Below are 15950 nucleotides of genomic sequence, written 5' to 3'. Positions count from 1 at the left end.
GTTGTAAAACACAAATTTACAAAATGATTTTGTTTTTAAATTAGTAACACATGTTCATATATACGTTAATAAGAACATACCCTATATGATTTTATATAAAAAAATTTCTTTGAGACGTCTTATCCTTTTTTCTTTAATAATATGCAATTGTGAGAGTTTGGATTTGAATGGTAGCATTAGAAGCAAACTTGAACCAAACATATTTCATGAAGTCAAACTTGAACCAATGTAATCACTAATCACAGTGTTCGCAGTGTAAGGCATCAGAAAATAGAAGAAGGGACATAGCTATGAATCATATAATCTTGACACATGTTTTATAGGTTTTAGGTGTGTATGCTAACAAAAAATGAGACAGCTTTCTTCTAATAGACTTAATATTTGGGCTAAATGTACCACAGTTGTGAATTTCTTACAAAAATGGGCCGAGCTACAAAAAACTACAGGCCCACTCTCAACTCTTATCAAACGACACCGTTTTACTTTTTTAAAAGCACACACTTTTTGTTTGGTGTCGGTGACGGTGAGTTTCGTCCGCTCTTCCTTTAAATTGAAGCAACGGTTTTGATCCGATCAAATCCAACGGTGCTGATTACACAAAGCCCGAGACGAAAACGTTGACTATTAAGTTAGGTTTTAATCTCATCCGTTAATCTACAAATCAACGGTTCCCTGTAAAACGAATCTTCCTTCCTTCTTCACTTCCGCGTCTTCTCTCTCAATCACCTCAAAAAAATCGATTTCATCAAAATATTCACCCGCCCGAATTTGACTCTCCGATCATCGTCTCCGAATCTAGATCGACGAGATCAAAACCCTAGAAATCTAAATCGGAATGAGAAATTGATTTTGATACGAATTAGGGATCTGTGTGTTGAGGACGATGAGTGACTCGGTGTCGATCTCGGTTCCGTATAGGAATTTGAGGAAGGAAATTGAACTTGAGACGGTCACCAAGCATCGTCAAAACGAATCTGGTTCTTCGTCGTTCTCTGAATCTGCTTCTCCTTCGAATCATTCTGATTCGGCTGATGGTGAATCTGTGTCGAAGAATTGTAGTTTAGTGACGTTGGTTCTTAGTTGTACAGTTGCCGCTGGAGTTCAATTTGGTTGGGCATTGCAACTTTCTCTTCTTACTCCTTATATTCAGGTACTTACTATTACTCTTGTCATTGTTACCATTTCTATCACTTGTGGCTTTCTCTATAGCAATTTAGATTCGAGGGTTTTGTTCTTGTGTAGCTTTGTACGAGAAAGTCGAGTACTTTGTAGGTGAATCAATGAATTCTAATACTTAGGTTAGGTAGTTGTTGTCACCAACATAGCCATGAGATATTTTCGTATGGAACTCTATAGCATTGGCTTATCGAAGAGTATATGACATTGGAATTTAGCTAGATTGTTTATGTTCATTGGATTACATAAGCATTTGTAAAAATATAAAAGACCTTAGCCTTTTTCGGAACTATTGTATAATCAGAGATTAGACTGTGTTTAGAATAGTATTGTACTGGTCATATATGTATCAGGTGGGTAGTTATGGTGGTAGATAGAACTATTGTTAAATATCTGTTTGCTGGAAGTATTTTGATTTTCTTGTTGCTGAAGAACCCTTTTGAGTTTTATCTAACAGTGTTGCATTTGGTTGGTTGATGCAGACCCTTGGAATATCGCATGCTTTTTCTTCGTTTATTTGGCTGTGCGGCCCAATTACAGGCCTTGTGGTAGGTTAAAAGTTTCTTTAAGAATTTTAGCAGTTTTACTATCTTGCACGTAATGATCTCACGAGAGTTCAAGTTTTGATTTATATTGGATCAGAAACTATTTTTCTGCCCCATTTTGTTCATACTTATTTGTTTGTTGGGTTTTAGGTCCAGCCTTTTGTTGGCATTTGGAGTGATAAATGTACTTCAAAGTATGGAAGAAGACGACCATTTATTCTAGTTGGATCATTCATGATCTCAATAGCAGTAAGTGCCAATAGAAGATATGATTTCTGTTTTGATTTTCTTTTAGGAGATAGCTGGCTACATTGTGTTTTATATAAGCTAAACAAAAGCTTGCAATTTAGGTGATAATAATCGGATTTTCTGCAGACATTGGGTATCTGTTAGGAGATTCAAAGGAACATTGCAGGTAACTCTCCTGCTCCCCTGCCAATGGCATGTTTTTTATGGAATGTATCAAAATTAAAGTAACTGACGACTTGATGTGTATCTTGAAATGCAGTACTTTCAAAGGCACACGAACCAGGGCAGCTGTTGTCTTTATCATTGGGTTTTGGTTGTTGGATCTAGCAAACAATACAGTACAGGTTCAGATCTGCCTCTGCAATGTACTTGAGTGAATGGTACTAGTCATTACCTCTGTATCCAGGAATGATGTTTTCGGCTTTTTTATTTTCAGGGACCTGCTCGTGCTCTTCTAGCTGATCTATCAGGTAATAATGGAATATAACCATACACTTAACAGAACAGAATTTCTATTCAAACTCTAGAATCAGATTGAATATGCTGTGCTTCTAATGAGATGTCTCTTGCTGTCCCTAGGTCCTGATCAGCGGAATACTGCAAATGCTGTGTTCTGCTTGTGGATGGCTATTGGGAACATCCTTGGGTTTTCTGCCGGTGCTAGCGGAAAATGGCAAGAGTAATCTTTGAGATCCTTATTCTCAAAATCTTGTATTCTTTTTCCTCATTTGCAATTTTGCATTTTCCGCCAGCTGTTAAATGATCAGGCAATTTTACTGCGCAGATGGTTCCCTTTTTTAACTAGTAGAGCATGTTGTGCTGCATGTGGAAATCTCAAAGCAGCGTTTCTTCTTGCAGTGGTAAGCAGTATGTTTAATTTTCTGACACATGCATCTTACTAAGCTTTCTAAATTGCAATGGAATGGGCTGGTCTTTACGAAACACTCTCACGTTTGTACATTGTGACTTGTGATTCATATATGTCGCAAATCAATGCGTTCTGTTTGTATGTCTATATTATTTTTGAGGTGATTTTGAAAGTGAAATTATATTATTGCACCCAGTGGCTTTTGTTCTTGTTTCATAGTCTAAAATCTGAATATATTGTTCTATATGTTTTAAGAGTTTAAATCATTTTTTCAGGTCTTTCTCACTATATGTACTCTTGTCACAATCTATTTTGCTAAAGAGATTCCTTTTACAAGCAACAAGCCCACCCGCATACAAGATTCTGCACCTTTGTTGGATGATCTCCAGTCCAAAGGCCTTGAGCATTCAAAATTAAATAATGGTACTGCCAATGGAATCAAGTATGAGAGAGTGGAACGTGATACGGATGAACAGTTTGGCAATTCAGAGAATGAGCATCAAGATGAGACCTACGTTGATGGCCCTGGATCTGTTTTAGTGAATTTGCTAACTAGTTTAAGGCATTTGCCACCGGCTATGCACTCAGTTCTTATCGTCATGGCTCTTACATGGGTGAGTGCCAAAGAAAAATTATGATCAGTTATTACATATTTCACACTGTTTCTTTTCTTAAACTCTTTAATGATCTTTAAAATTATTTGCTTCTGTTATATTTTTGATTGTGGTCTTGTTCTTTGCAGTTATCCTGGTTCCCCTTCTTTCTGTTCGATACAGATTGGATGGGAAGAGAAGTTTACCATGGGGATCCAACAGGAGATAGTTTGCATATGGAACTCTATGATCAAGGTGTACGTGAAGGTGCACTTGGTTTGCTACTAAACTCTGTAAGAATCGTTATAATAACCTGTTTTTTAACTGCACTGCTCTTCAAAATTCAATTACTCGCCCGTTATTGAATATTCTTCTTCCCTGTTTCCGTAGGTTGTTCTTGGGATCAGCTCATTTCTCATTGAACCAATGTGTCAGCGGATGGGTGCTCGGGTTGTATGGGCTTTGAGCAATTTTACTGTATTTGCCTGCATGGCGGGAACAGCTGTAATCAGCTTGATGTCTCTCAGTGATGACAAAAATGGAATTGAATACATAATGCGTGGAAACGAAACAACAAGAACCGCAGCCGTAATCGTTTTTGCACTCCTTGGTTTTCCCCTAGCTGTATGTGCTTTCTTTCAACCGTAATTCTCTTTATTCTTTTCGTGTTGCAACATTTCTCTAAAATATGTGATAAAACCATTCTTTAATGCAGATCACATACAGTGTCCCTTTCTCTGTCACAGCAGAAGTCACTGCTGATTCCGGTGGCGGTCAAGGTCTGTGAAAAGATTCATATCTTCACTATATTCATAGTTTTTGTACTTAAATCTTAGATTTCAGTAATCCCTAATGGTTTCATTTCCTCACTCCAGGTTTGGCTATAGGAGTGTTGAATCTCGCAATCGTTATTCCCCAGGCAATCTCTCAAATCTAATTACACTGATAAATTTCATTCTCTTGTATAATGCCACTCACTTCGAGTGTAGTCTTGACCCGTAAATAGTGTCTGAATATGGTTTTGGCTCTAAACAGATGATAGTATCACTTGGAGCGGGTCCATGGGATCAATTGTTTGGAGGAGGAAACTTACCGGCGTTTGTTTTGGCGTCTGTTGCTGCTTTCGCTGCTGGAGTTATTGCATTGCAAAGGCTTCCCACGCTATCGAGTTCTTTCAAGTCCACCGGTTTCCACATCGGCTAAAATCTTTATACCACAGACATAAAATTCACAGTTAGATCTACCCGATTCTTTTTGACCACGTTCTCCTCTCGGCGTATATGTAAGTAGGTTTTGTACATCTAGTTTTCTTATATGTTATACACAGCAATGTGACTCTAAATTTACAGTACCTCTCTTCTCACGTAGAATATATCTTCGTTATTTTGAATCACTTTATATTTGTGTGTTCCTTTCCTCACAAATAGAAACTTGAAGCAACATATTCCAAACTCAATAGTCCAATCTAATAACACAATACTGTTGGTTCTTTAACCTATGATGTGTACGTTTTCCCAACATTACCATACTAATATAACAAAGCATTTCAATAAGAACACAAATTCAAACCTATTTTCGCCTATAAACTATGTACTAAAATCATAACCAAACTATATCTCCAATAGAAACAATGTGTCCATAAATAATAAATGCTCATATATCGTGGGTTGTTGATGACATAGTCTTTGTCCACAAGTTCCTTATTTAGTTGATATAAGCATTTTCAAAACAAAGAAACAAAATTCAACTTAGTGTAACAATGTCAAAACCAAACTCTTATCTTCAATAATGAGACAAAAGAAACCGAAGTTAAGTCTATAATCAATTTCTACATAGACAATGTGGCCAAAAATAATAAATGAACATATATCATGGGTTGTTGAGACACCCAATTTAATAAAATAAAAACATTGAATGTCTTATTTTCTTCTTCTTTAAAAACCCTTTGTACATTTACTCTTCAATTCATCCTCATTTACTCTCTATAGTTTCTCTCTCTTTCTCTAAACTTTCACCTAAGATCGATCAATGGCCAAGGGAAGAGGCAGTGCATCATGGTCGGCTCGAGCCATAGTGACTCTCATGGCTGTGTCAGTGTTGTTGCTTCAAGCTGACTACGTTCAAGCTGCAACGTACACGGTCGGTGACTCTGGTATCTGGACCTTTAACGCTGTGGGTTGGCCTAAAGGCAAACACTTTAGAGCCGGCGACGTTCTTGGTATATACTTCACATCCTTTTAATCAAGCTTCAGTAATTATTATACTATCTTGTTACACTTAAACCACAAGCAGTTAAGCTTTCTAATCTTCATATCCACTAGGGATGTATCCATATCATGGCTGCTTCTAAGTATGGGCAAGATGTGCTTTTGTATAAAGCACACGACAAATAAAAAACTTCCTATAGTTTAAAGGTTACAAATATGATTGATAAATGTTTTGCATACACAGTTTAAATAGTGTATATCTTTTACATGATTGAGCCTGTGATATATTTTACTATATTATAGATATGTATGTATACATCTTCCTTCTCCAAAATTTTTTTTCTAGTTTCGATTATTCACAAACGCTGATTTATGTGTATAGCAAAAATTCATGTGCGTTTAAATTTAACAAAAAATATTTTAAAATATCATAAATAGTACCACTAACCTAATTTTTAATTTATTTTGGTATACTTGAGTGATGAATTAAAATTGTTTTCGCATGAAGAAATATCTCAACCAACGTTATAGTATGTAGATTTATGAAATTCCTAAACAGTTCCAGCTACTTTATAATCTGAGTGTCAATATATGGAATCAATTAAGAGTGGTCGAGTAATCAATTATATGATTAACTAATTTAACGTTAGACCAAAAAAAAAAAATTATATGATTAACTTAAAATTTTATATTTTCCAAAACTTTGGTGCAGTGTTTAACTATAATCCGAGGATGCACAACGTAGTGAAGGTAGATAGCGGAAGTTACAACAACTGCAAAACACCGACAGGGGCAAAACCTTACACTTCAGGCAAAGATCGTATAACTTTGTCTAAAGGACAAAACTTTTTCATCTGCAATTTTCCAAACCATTGCGAAAGCGATATGAAAATCGCAGTCACCGCGGTTTGATCGAACATCTAGCAATGAAAATAGTTTGATAACTTGTTATGTTCTTAAGAAACTATTGAAGTATGCAATAAAACTCGTATCAAAACTTTTTTTGTTTTTCTTATGTTTTCTGAAAAGTATCCGGTGCGGTCTCTCTAGAGAACCAGAGTCGGTTTTGTAGTTTGGAAGATTCAAACGGACCTCTTATTATATTTATTATAATATAGTTATAAAAATATATTTCAAAAAATATATATACTGAAAATGATATAAAGAAAAAAGAATGAGGTTGCCAACCATAATAATGAAAAAAACAGAAATGGAAGTTTAATTTTGGGGAAAATTCCCAAAAAATAACTTTATTTATGTAAAATTTACTAGATTTTAACACACGGTACACCGAGAAGACAATTTTTTTTTATTTAAAATTAGTATATATAAAAGTTTGTAAATAATATCTATCTATAAAATATTTTTATTTTATAGTTTACAATTGTTATTAAGTAACGTCCTGCCAAACCCGTCCCGCCAAAACTGTCCCGTAAAAAAAACCTGCGGCACATCGCTAATTTAAATATATAATTAAAATAAATATTTTACCAGATTGCAATTTTATTTTGATTTGTCAAACAAATTTTTGTTTTAAATAGTTGCCAAAATCTAGGCTCATTTTAAGGGATTTTACGATACCACCGATTTTTTTTTGCATATTTTGTTTTAAATAATTTCAGAAACTCTAGTTCAAATTTTGGAAAATTAAGATTTAGTGAATAGATTAGAAATGTTTTTGTTGTGTGTTTGCTCATTTTAAGGGATCTACATATAACTTTTTTTGTTTGAGTGAATAGCTAAGGAATATTTTGCACATTTTAAGGGATTCGACAAATGTGCTATACACGTTAGTATTTAATAGGGTTGATTCGTTTAAAATATGTGTTCGTAGCCGCAAATAATTTAGTCGTTGGGAAGTTTTATTTTGAAGCCCAATAGCGGTGTACCGTTTGGCCCAAAAGAGTGATATGAAAATCACAACACGTATTAAAATCAAATGGCCCAAATCTTTGAAAGTTTCGAACGAATGGAGCTGGTCAGAGAACATCTTACCAAAAATTAATACAATTAATTAAATGCCAGTGGCAGCCACTGTAAATAAGTCCCAACTCCAGGATTTATTTTACAAAGTGGCTGCAAAAATGTATATGTAGATATAGAAAAAACCTCAACTTTTTTTTTTCCGGAACAAAACCCAAATTAATTTATTGGTAACAAATAAATCCGAACTATAAAATGTTTACAGATTCATACACTGAATCTCAAAAAAAAATAAAAAAAATCCAATGTTACTCTTAGAAGAAAAAAACATATTTATTTGTTCGAAATGAAAGTTTTGTCATACCACCTTGTAACATCTCTATCCCGTTATATAAAGATAGACGAAATTGGAGCGTCACGATAGACGTCCACAGTCGGCCAAACCCAGGTTTCCGAAACAAATTCGTTTGCCTGAGTCGTACCACCGCAAGTGTCTAGCCTCCCGTCTGTGGCCTAAGTTTTTTCAACCCGTACCGCGAATGCGAATTGTGTAAGTCGGACAAGACTAATATCAGTTGGTCTAACCATTTAACTTTTAGAAATTCGAGTCTTATTACATATATATCGTACGGAAAATGGGTACCAAATCGCATATAGTTTTCGGATCCTCTTTGAAAACCATACATAATATACTTAGTAAGTATTTGCAAAAAGCCATAAAACCTACATTGGTTCGTCCTAAGTCATTTGCGCCCTTTACAAGGCTGGCCAACTAAGATTTTCTGCAAAATAAGTAGCGTTATAAGTAATCTAGCATTACTTAGTGAACCTCGGATCTAGACAGAGTTAACCTACTACCCTTACCCCTAAGCAGCAATCAACACGTAATAATACTACGACTTAACATAAACAGATACGAGTAATACAAGCAACACATAATCAAAGATAACACGCAACATACAATACAAGTAAAACATTATGCACAATGCATAATACATGCAGACTCGAATTCCTAATATGCACAATGCATAATACATGCAGACTCGAATTCCTAATATGCAACGGAAAACTAATGCAAGCATGCTTCCGATAACTTAGGTAAGGCCTTCTACGAAACCATGCTATCCCGAGGCAATGGCCTACACACTCCTAGACACAAAGTCTAAAGAAAATTGCTATTCCTTATACTACATCGTCATGTAGCGCCCGGTCGGTAGCGAACCAGTCTGGAGCCTTTGTATGCCATAACGGAAGGAGTTACACGCGACGCACATCATATATATGGGATAACAAGATTCGGCTAATGCTAGTTGACTAACTAACATGACAATAAACTCATGAAATATCATGCATTCGATCCTACATGATAAATTCTACTAATCAAACAACTAATCGTACTTAAATACTAATAATCACGATTAGTCCCGCTAATCATAGTTTAACTAACACTAATCATGCTTAGTAAATACTAATCCTAATTAGCCATTACTAATCATAATTAACAATTACTAAATCTAATTAACTATCTTAATCTAGGATTAAGCAAACAATTAGGCTAAGTAATTATAATTAACCTCCTAAGCTAGATTAGGGAAATAAATGAAGAAAATATCCTATTCACGTGCTACTTCACGTGACTTGAGACTCACTTGGATTTCCCTAGCGGTTTAGGCTTCTGAAGGTTTCACCCGCGAACTAAGCTTTTCTAACGAGTTTTTTTTGGCCCAAGGAACAAATGAGCAGAGGGGGTATATATATGGGCGTTAGGTCGGCTAGGGAAAGCATGAGGTGGCCCGGCCGAATCAAATCGCGGCAAGTGTCGTCCCACGGGTGCTCCGGGACACAAATCGGCCACCGATTGGTTCTTTCTATTTTTTCGGATAAACATCATCCAAAAGTGGATAAAAACGACCTTAAAAGGATAAAGATGATCGGAATGTGGATAAGCATCGGCCCTAACGGATAAGCTTGAGCCGCGATTCAATCCTTGCCATCCATTCTCTCATTTCGGAGGATCCTACGATCTGTCACCGGATCGCAAGAACATTGAGACGGCATTCTCCGTCACTAATATCTCAAGAGGGTACGTGACACAAGTCAAGGGTTTCTAAGGACTATAATACATTACATGCCAGAATTAACCGAGCAGGCCAGTTATCGTCACTTATCTGCATTGTCCGATAAATCTCTCGATCATACACGACCCATTCTCATATCGGACTGTCCCAAATTAACTTTCCCTCGACCTTCTAAGTTTTCCCCGACCTTTTAAGGTTTCCTAGACCAAAACTAAGGTTTCCTTAAGCTACACTAGTTCTTAAGACTAACCTAATGGTTTAGGGGTTTACCGACAGTCGCATCGTAGCTAAGCTTGGCCCAACTGATGGAGAGTCATTCCTTTACCTGTGGACTTGATCCTATCTAATGCTCCTTACTCATGACTTACCACACTAATTGGCTGGACTGATCTTGCCTTGCCTTGGCTTGATCTTGCATTTTATCCGACAAAATGCACGTCCGGCCGTCCGGGTCATAGTCAAGGTCAGGGGCATTACATTCTTCCCCCCTTAAAATAATTCGTCCTCGAATTCTAAGGACTAAGGGAGTAACTAGCCTCCAAGAAAAATTGATTTCTTCGTTGGCTTCATGAAGCTTCTTATACTAAGGATCTCGTTTTGGGTAACAGGTCTTTTTGTAGGTATGGTCTCCACCATTATTTCTTGCAACCTCTTCCTCTACTTTCAGGAAGTTGATACAAGCCTTTAAACTAACAGACTCCATCTCTCTCTTTTCTTTGTTTGTGAAAACTTTTTTTTAGCGTCACCTCATACGGTTAGCTAACGACTTTAACTTCTCGGCTTCCTAATACTACTAGGTTTGGTCTACGAATCCTAAGGTTCCATCCTAACTTTTATGGTTCTTTCCTAACTCTTTTGAAATGGTCTTCCCGTTTTCTAGACTTTCTAACTTCTTTGGGCAAGGCTTCAAGGATTTGATACTTGGTTAAGTACGAAACGAAACAAACACATATAAACGCATTAATAACTTGAAAGTAAATCAAGCAATCACACAAAACAACATTTGTATAAACATAATATAACATAACAAAAGTTAACAACCATAAGTGGAAAAGAGGTGGTTTTGACTATCGTACACACCCACTTATTCAAGCCTACAGACATCATCAAAAAGATATCACATTGTAACGAAGGTTACTATTGGCTCTCCTGTAGCCGCCGCTATACATCAAAAAAGGGGTTAGTTTCCTAATATTTACTAAAGTTAGGACTCCTAAGGGAATCACGGTAACCCTAAACTACACCTGGAACAGGTACATCCAAGAAAAGATCATCATTGGTAGCGGGAATCGGTGGGGATGATGGACTAATTGCGTGAGACGGGGGACTATGGGTTGGTGCAGGAATCTGAGCATAATCTCTCAACAACATACATGTAGCAGCATAGTGTCCGTACTCACAACAATAGAGACAGACAACGGTCATGGACATGTACTCTGTCTAGAACCGACAATCCTGCGGGTAACGTCCATCTTCGCCATATATAAAGCAGTATGGTATATGTATACCTGACGTGGTGCCGTCACCAACTGACGGAATAGCGTCAGCCCTCATGTCAGCCGCAAAATGGAGTATGGGGGACGTGCCCTCCCATAACAGTGCAAAAGTGCTATCGGGAGAATGAACGACAGCCTCCGAAATGTATGGAGAAATCGGTGGATCCTCATAATCCTCCTGATCTGACTCATAGGATATCGGTGAATACGGAGTAAGAGTAAAGGATGGCGTGCTAGAACTGCCTGAGGAACCACTCACATAATCATAGACCATCACAATCTCATGTTCCTCCGTAGTCAGCTTCTGCTCCACCGTTCTCACTGCCTTGGTCACACAATCATCCTGACTATCCGAATCGATCATCATCCCATCCCCTATCTTTACATCCTCCCGAATAATCCTCTCCGGCATAATGGCTATCCCTACAAGGCCAACATCAGTAACCGTAGCGCTCGATCCTATCTTTGATACAACTCGAGAACACTCAGCCACATCTCTCCTCATACACCTACCCCTAACTCTCTCACGGAGGTCATATCATCTGGACGGCAGATCCAAGGACCGTCCCTCCTCCTCCACAGACTCCCTACCACGAGATCTCTTCAGCGGCATATTATAATACAAACAAAAAGGTTAAGATACAATAATACAAACAAATGGGTAACACCATAATACTAACACAATAATACAAACAAAAGGCTTACCCTTTTGTTTGTATTATTGTATCTTAACCTTTTTGTTTGTATTATAGTATGCCGCTGAAGAGATCTCGTGGTACGGAGTCTGTGGAAGAGGAGGGACGGTCCTTGGATCTGCCGTCCAGATGATATGACCTCCGTGAGAGAGTTAGGGGTAGGTGTGTGTGAAGAGATGTGGCTGAGTGTTCCCGAGTTGTATCAAAGATAGGATCGAGCGCTACGGTTACTGATGATGGCCTTGTAGGGATAGCCGTTATGCCTGAGCGGATTATCCGGGAGGATGTACAGATAGGGGATGGGATAATGATCAATAGTCAGGATGATTGTGTGATCATGGCAGTGAGGACGGTGGAGCAGAAGCTGGCCCTGAAGGAACATGAGATCGTGATGGTCTATGATTATGTGAGTGATTCCTCGGGCAGTCCTACCATGCCATCCTTTACTCTTACCTCGTATTCACCGATATCCTATGAGTCAGACCCGGAGGAATATGAGGATTCACTGATTTCTCCATACATCCCGGAGGCTGTCCTTCGTTCTCCTGATAGCCCTTTTGCACTGTTATGGTAGGGCACGTCCCCCATACTCCATTTTGCGGTTGACAGGAGGGCTAACACTATTTCGATAGTTGGTGACGGCACCAGGTAAGGTATTCAGATACCATACTGCTTTATATATGGCGAAGATGGACATTACCCGCAGGATTGTGAGTTCTATACAGAGTACATGCCCATGACCATTATCTGTCTCTACTGTTGTGAGTACGGACACTACGCTGCTACATGTATGCTGTTGAGAGATGATGCTCAGATTCTTGCACCAATCCGTACTCCCCCGTCTCACGCAGCTGGTCCATCATCCCCAGCGATTCCCGACACCGATGATGATCTTTTTCTTGGTTGTACCTGATCCAAGTGTAGTTTAAGGTTATTGTGATTCCCTTAGGAGTCCTAACCTTAGTAAATATTAGGAAACTAACCTCATTTTTTGATGTATAGCGATGGCTATAGGAGAGCCAATAGTAATCTTCGGTTACATTGTGATATCGTTTTGATGATGTCTGTAGGCTTGAATAAGTGTGTGTGTACGATAGCCAAAACCACCTTTTTCCCTTATGGTTGTTAACTTATGCTATGTTTTATTATGTTTATGCTAATGTTCTTTTGTGTGATTGCTTAATTTACTTTCAAGTTATTAATGCGTTTGTGTGTGTGTGTTTCGTTTCGTACTTAACCAAGTATCAAATCCTAGGAGCCTTGCCCAAAGGAATTAGAAAGTCTAGAAAACGGGAAGACCATTTCAAAAGAGTTAGGAAAGAACCATAAAAGTTAGGATGGAACCTTAGGATCATAGACCAAGCCTAGTAGTACTAGGAAGCCGAGAATTTAAAGTCGTTAGCTAACCGTATGAGGTGACGCTAAAAAAAATTTACATACAAAGAAAAGAGAGAGGTGGAGTCTGTTAGTTTAAAGGCTTGTATCAACTTCCTAAAAGTAGAGGAAGAGGTTGCAAGAAATAATGGTGGAGACCATACCTACAAAAAGACCTGTTACCCAAAACGAGATCCTTAGTATAAGAAGCTTTATGAAGCCAACGAAGAAATCAGTTTTTCTTAAGGCTAATTACTCCCTTAATCCTTAGAATTCAAGGACGAATAATTTTAAGGGGGGAAGAATGTAATGCCCCTGACCTTGACTATGACCTGGACGGCCGGACGTGCATTCTGTCGGATAAAATGCAAGATCAAGCCAATGCAAGGCAAGATCAGTCCGGCCAATTAGTGTGGTAAATCATGGGTAAGGAGCATTAGATATGATCAAGTCCACATGTAAAGGAATGACTCTCCATCAGTCGGGCCGAGCTTATGTACGATGCGACTGCCGGTAAACCCCAAAACCATTAGGTTAGCTCTAAGAACTAGTGTAGCTTAATGAAACTTTAGTGTTGGTCTAGGAAACCTTAGAAGGTCGGGAAAAACTTAGAAGGTTGAGGGAAATCCATTTGGAACAGTCCGATATGAGAATGGATCGTGTAGATCGTGGATTAATCGGACAATGCGGATAAGTAATGATAATTGGCCTGCTCGATTTATTCTGGCGCGAAATATATTATAGTCCTTAGAAAGCCTTAAGTTGTGTCACGACCTCTTGAGATATTGGTGACGGAGAATGCCGTCTCAATGTTCTTGCGGTCCGGTGACAGATCGTAGGTTAGGGCCAAAGGTTATCCACATTCCGTTCATTATTTAAGGTCGTGCTTATCCACTTTTGGATGATGTTTAACTAAAAAAAGGAAGGAACCAATCGGAGGCTAATTAGTGTTCGGAGCTCCCGTGGAATGACACTTACCACGATTTGATTCGTCCAGACCACCTCGTGCTTTCTCTAACCGATCTAATGCCCCTATAAATAAACCATAAAAATGAAAAAAATATATAAGTGAAAGTTTAATTATGTAAGAAAATCTACACATGTCAGCATTTCTACACGTGATGTGTTTAGCTTCTTCCTCTTTAAGCAAACCTGATTTTTGTAGTTTTCTTTTCATTTATAGTTTTTCAGTTTGCAAACAAAATGTTAGGATCAAGAAAAGTTGGAGGACTCAAAGATTTTATACAGTTCACACACGCCTTTAAAACCGAGTCATGTAAATAACCTGATTACTGTTTTCACATAAATTGAAAGATTTTGTTTAACTTTATATAAAACTTGGTTCAGATTTGTAATTCAGAGAACCGTTTTGGTTGTAAAAGTTGTTGACAAAAACGAAAAAATGGGATACTAATATGTTTGTTAGTGTTGAGAAAATGTGTAGAGGTAAATTCGTCGAGCATAATTGCATAAAAATGTATTACTTCAAACTTCATATCTGTACATTGCAAGATGTCAAAAACATTCGTAGATCATAAAATAATATCCTAAATTATCATTTCTAAATTTTCAGTTTTCTGAAAGAAATTTTAAGCTACAATGTAGTCAGTCATATGATATCCAAAACAAGTCCATGTAGTTAATGTCATTGGGCCTAAATGTCATATATGTAAACTGAACTTGGATTTGGGCTTTGTGGTGACATAAACCCAGACATTACAATTGCTCACTGGCCCATTAATTAAGCTTGTTACATTGTTATTTTTTTTCAGCTTGTTAATTGTTATGACTTATGATGGTTTTTGTTTGTATTATTAAAATAGATATATCTCTTATTTATTGCAGTTTCTTATAGAATTTCTTGCTTCTTTTTGGACAGTTACTAGCTATATAATTTTCTTTTTCTTCTTATGAATATATATGCCTGCGAGAGTCTGCAACTAATAATGATATTGTCGTATATGATTATAAATCAGACAATAATGTGACAGCCAAACTTAAATGAAACAAAAGAGATATTTAAAGTATAAATTATGTTATTGTTTGGTCCTACTACAAAAACACACCATTCAAGCTTCGGGTCACACGCTCTGTGCATATCAAATGAGTACGACCTCACACTATAAATTTTTTTAATAATTTTTCAATTCAAAATTAACATTAATTTAAGGAAGAAATCCAATTTCATTACAATTTTTTTTAAAGAAAAAACACTCAGAGTTTAAGACAGATTTTCAAAAATTCCAAAGATATAAACAATTACTGTAGGATAGATAATACAAAGAACTACGGCAAATAAAACCATGATATATATAAACAACTAATGCAAAATAAAACCGTGAATATAATTATAATTTCATATTATATAAGTCAATATTAATGAAACTATGATGCAGCATTATCTAAATGAAAAATACAACCCAATTCTTCTGATTTTTCAGATGTAATCGCCGCACTTCTGAGATCTAAAAAAGGAAATAAAAACTACAGATTTCAGTGAAAATTGATGTTAACAAATAACAATCATCAGATGTTTGTCCAAAAAAAAAACAATCATCCTATCAGATAAAACTCAATCTCCATGATATTTTTCTTTAAAAAACAATCATACCAGCAAAATCAATATTTTCTTTAAAAAACTAATTAATTATCGCTGTCCATAAATTTGTGTATAATATTAATTTATATGATATCTTTGATTAATCTTGTACATACATAATGAATAATTTTCATATCAACAAAAGTA

The 15950-nt window shown here is 36.9% G+C and overlaps 4 protein-coding genes and 3 long non-coding RNA genes across 8 annotated transcripts; 4 read left to right on the top strand and 3 right to left on the bottom strand.

Moving 5' to 3' along the window:
- Window positions 1-560: 560 nt before the first annotated feature.
- Window positions 561-4901, top strand: SUT2 (sucrose transporter 2). 2 transcript variants are annotated; one of them, NM_201675.2, is made up of 14 exons: window positions 561-1150; window positions 1659-1724; window positions 1872-1970; window positions 2097-2136; window positions 2230-2314; window positions 2407-2440; window positions 2550-2649; window positions 2755-2830; window positions 3114-3452; window positions 3581-3724; window positions 3822-4055; window positions 4147-4210; window positions 4307-4350; window positions 4467-4901. In NM_201675.2, the coding sequence occupies exons 3-14, from the start codon at window positions 1904-1906 to the stop codon at window positions 4632-4634; spliced, it is 1395 nt and encodes a 464-aa protein (NP_973404.1). In that variant the 5' UTR covers window positions 561-1150; window positions 1659-1724; window positions 1872-1903; the 3' UTR covers window positions 4635-4901. The 2 variants fall into 2 exon arrangements, with proteins under 2 accessions (NP_973404.1, NP_178389.1); NM_126341.3 differs by having other exon boundaries at window positions 2072-2136.
- Window positions 4902-5185: 284 nt separating this feature from the next.
- Window positions 5186-6881, top strand: ARPN (plantacyanin). Its single transcript, NM_126340.3, has 2 exons — window positions 5186-5649; window positions 6351-6881. The coding sequence occupies exons 1-2, from the start codon at window positions 5460-5462 to the stop codon at window positions 6548-6550; spliced, it is 390 nt and encodes a 129-aa protein (NP_178388.1). The 5' UTR covers window positions 5186-5459; the 3' UTR covers window positions 6551-6881.
- A 2212-nt stretch (window positions 6882-9093) lies between these two features.
- AT2G04365 lies at window positions 9094-9727 on the bottom strand. Its single transcript, NR_140005.1, has 2 exons — window positions 9521-9727; window positions 9094-9426 (listed from the first exon to the last, which is right to left on the bottom strand). It is a non-coding gene; the product is annotated as an other RNA (long non-coding RNA).
- Window positions 9728-10321: 594 nt separating this feature from the next.
- Window positions 10322-11627, bottom strand: AT2G02840 (nucleic acid/zinc ion-binding protein). Its single transcript, NM_126339.2, has one exon. The coding sequence runs from the start codon at window positions 11545-11547 to the stop codon at window positions 11080-11082; it is 468 nt and encodes a 155-aa protein (NP_178387.1). The 5' UTR covers window positions 11548-11627; the 3' UTR covers window positions 10322-11079.
- A 261-nt stretch (window positions 11628-11888) lies between these two features.
- AT2G02835 (nucleic acid/zinc ion-binding protein) lies at window positions 11889-12743 on the top strand (the record flags this gene model as incomplete). The annotated part of the gene is made up of 4 exons (NM_147235.1): window positions 11889-11938; window positions 12005-12400; window positions 12440-12478; window positions 12632-12743. The coding sequence occupies 4 exons, from the start codon at window positions 11889-11891 to the stop codon at window positions 12741-12743; spliced, it is 597 nt and encodes a 198-aa protein (NP_671768.1).
- Window positions 12744-13906: 1163 nt separating this feature from the next.
- On the top strand, window positions 13907-14344 carry AT2G04345. The gene has a single exon (NR_140003.1). It is a non-coding gene; the product is annotated as an other RNA (long non-coding RNA).
- AT2G04355 lies at window positions 13940-14252 on the bottom strand. The gene has a single exon (NR_140004.1). It is a non-coding gene; the product is annotated as an other RNA (long non-coding RNA).
- Window positions 14345-15950: the final 1606 nt, after the last annotated feature.

The sequence above is a fragment of the Arabidopsis thaliana genome, chromosome 2 (assembly GCF_000001735.4).
Source record: "Arabidopsis thaliana chromosome 2, partial sequence".
NCBI lineage: Eukaryota > Viridiplantae > Streptophyta > Magnoliopsida > Brassicales > Brassicaceae > Arabidopsis > Arabidopsis thaliana.
The sequence above is the reverse complement of the archived record's forward strand: the minus strand, read 5'-3'. Positions and strand labels throughout refer to the sequence as shown.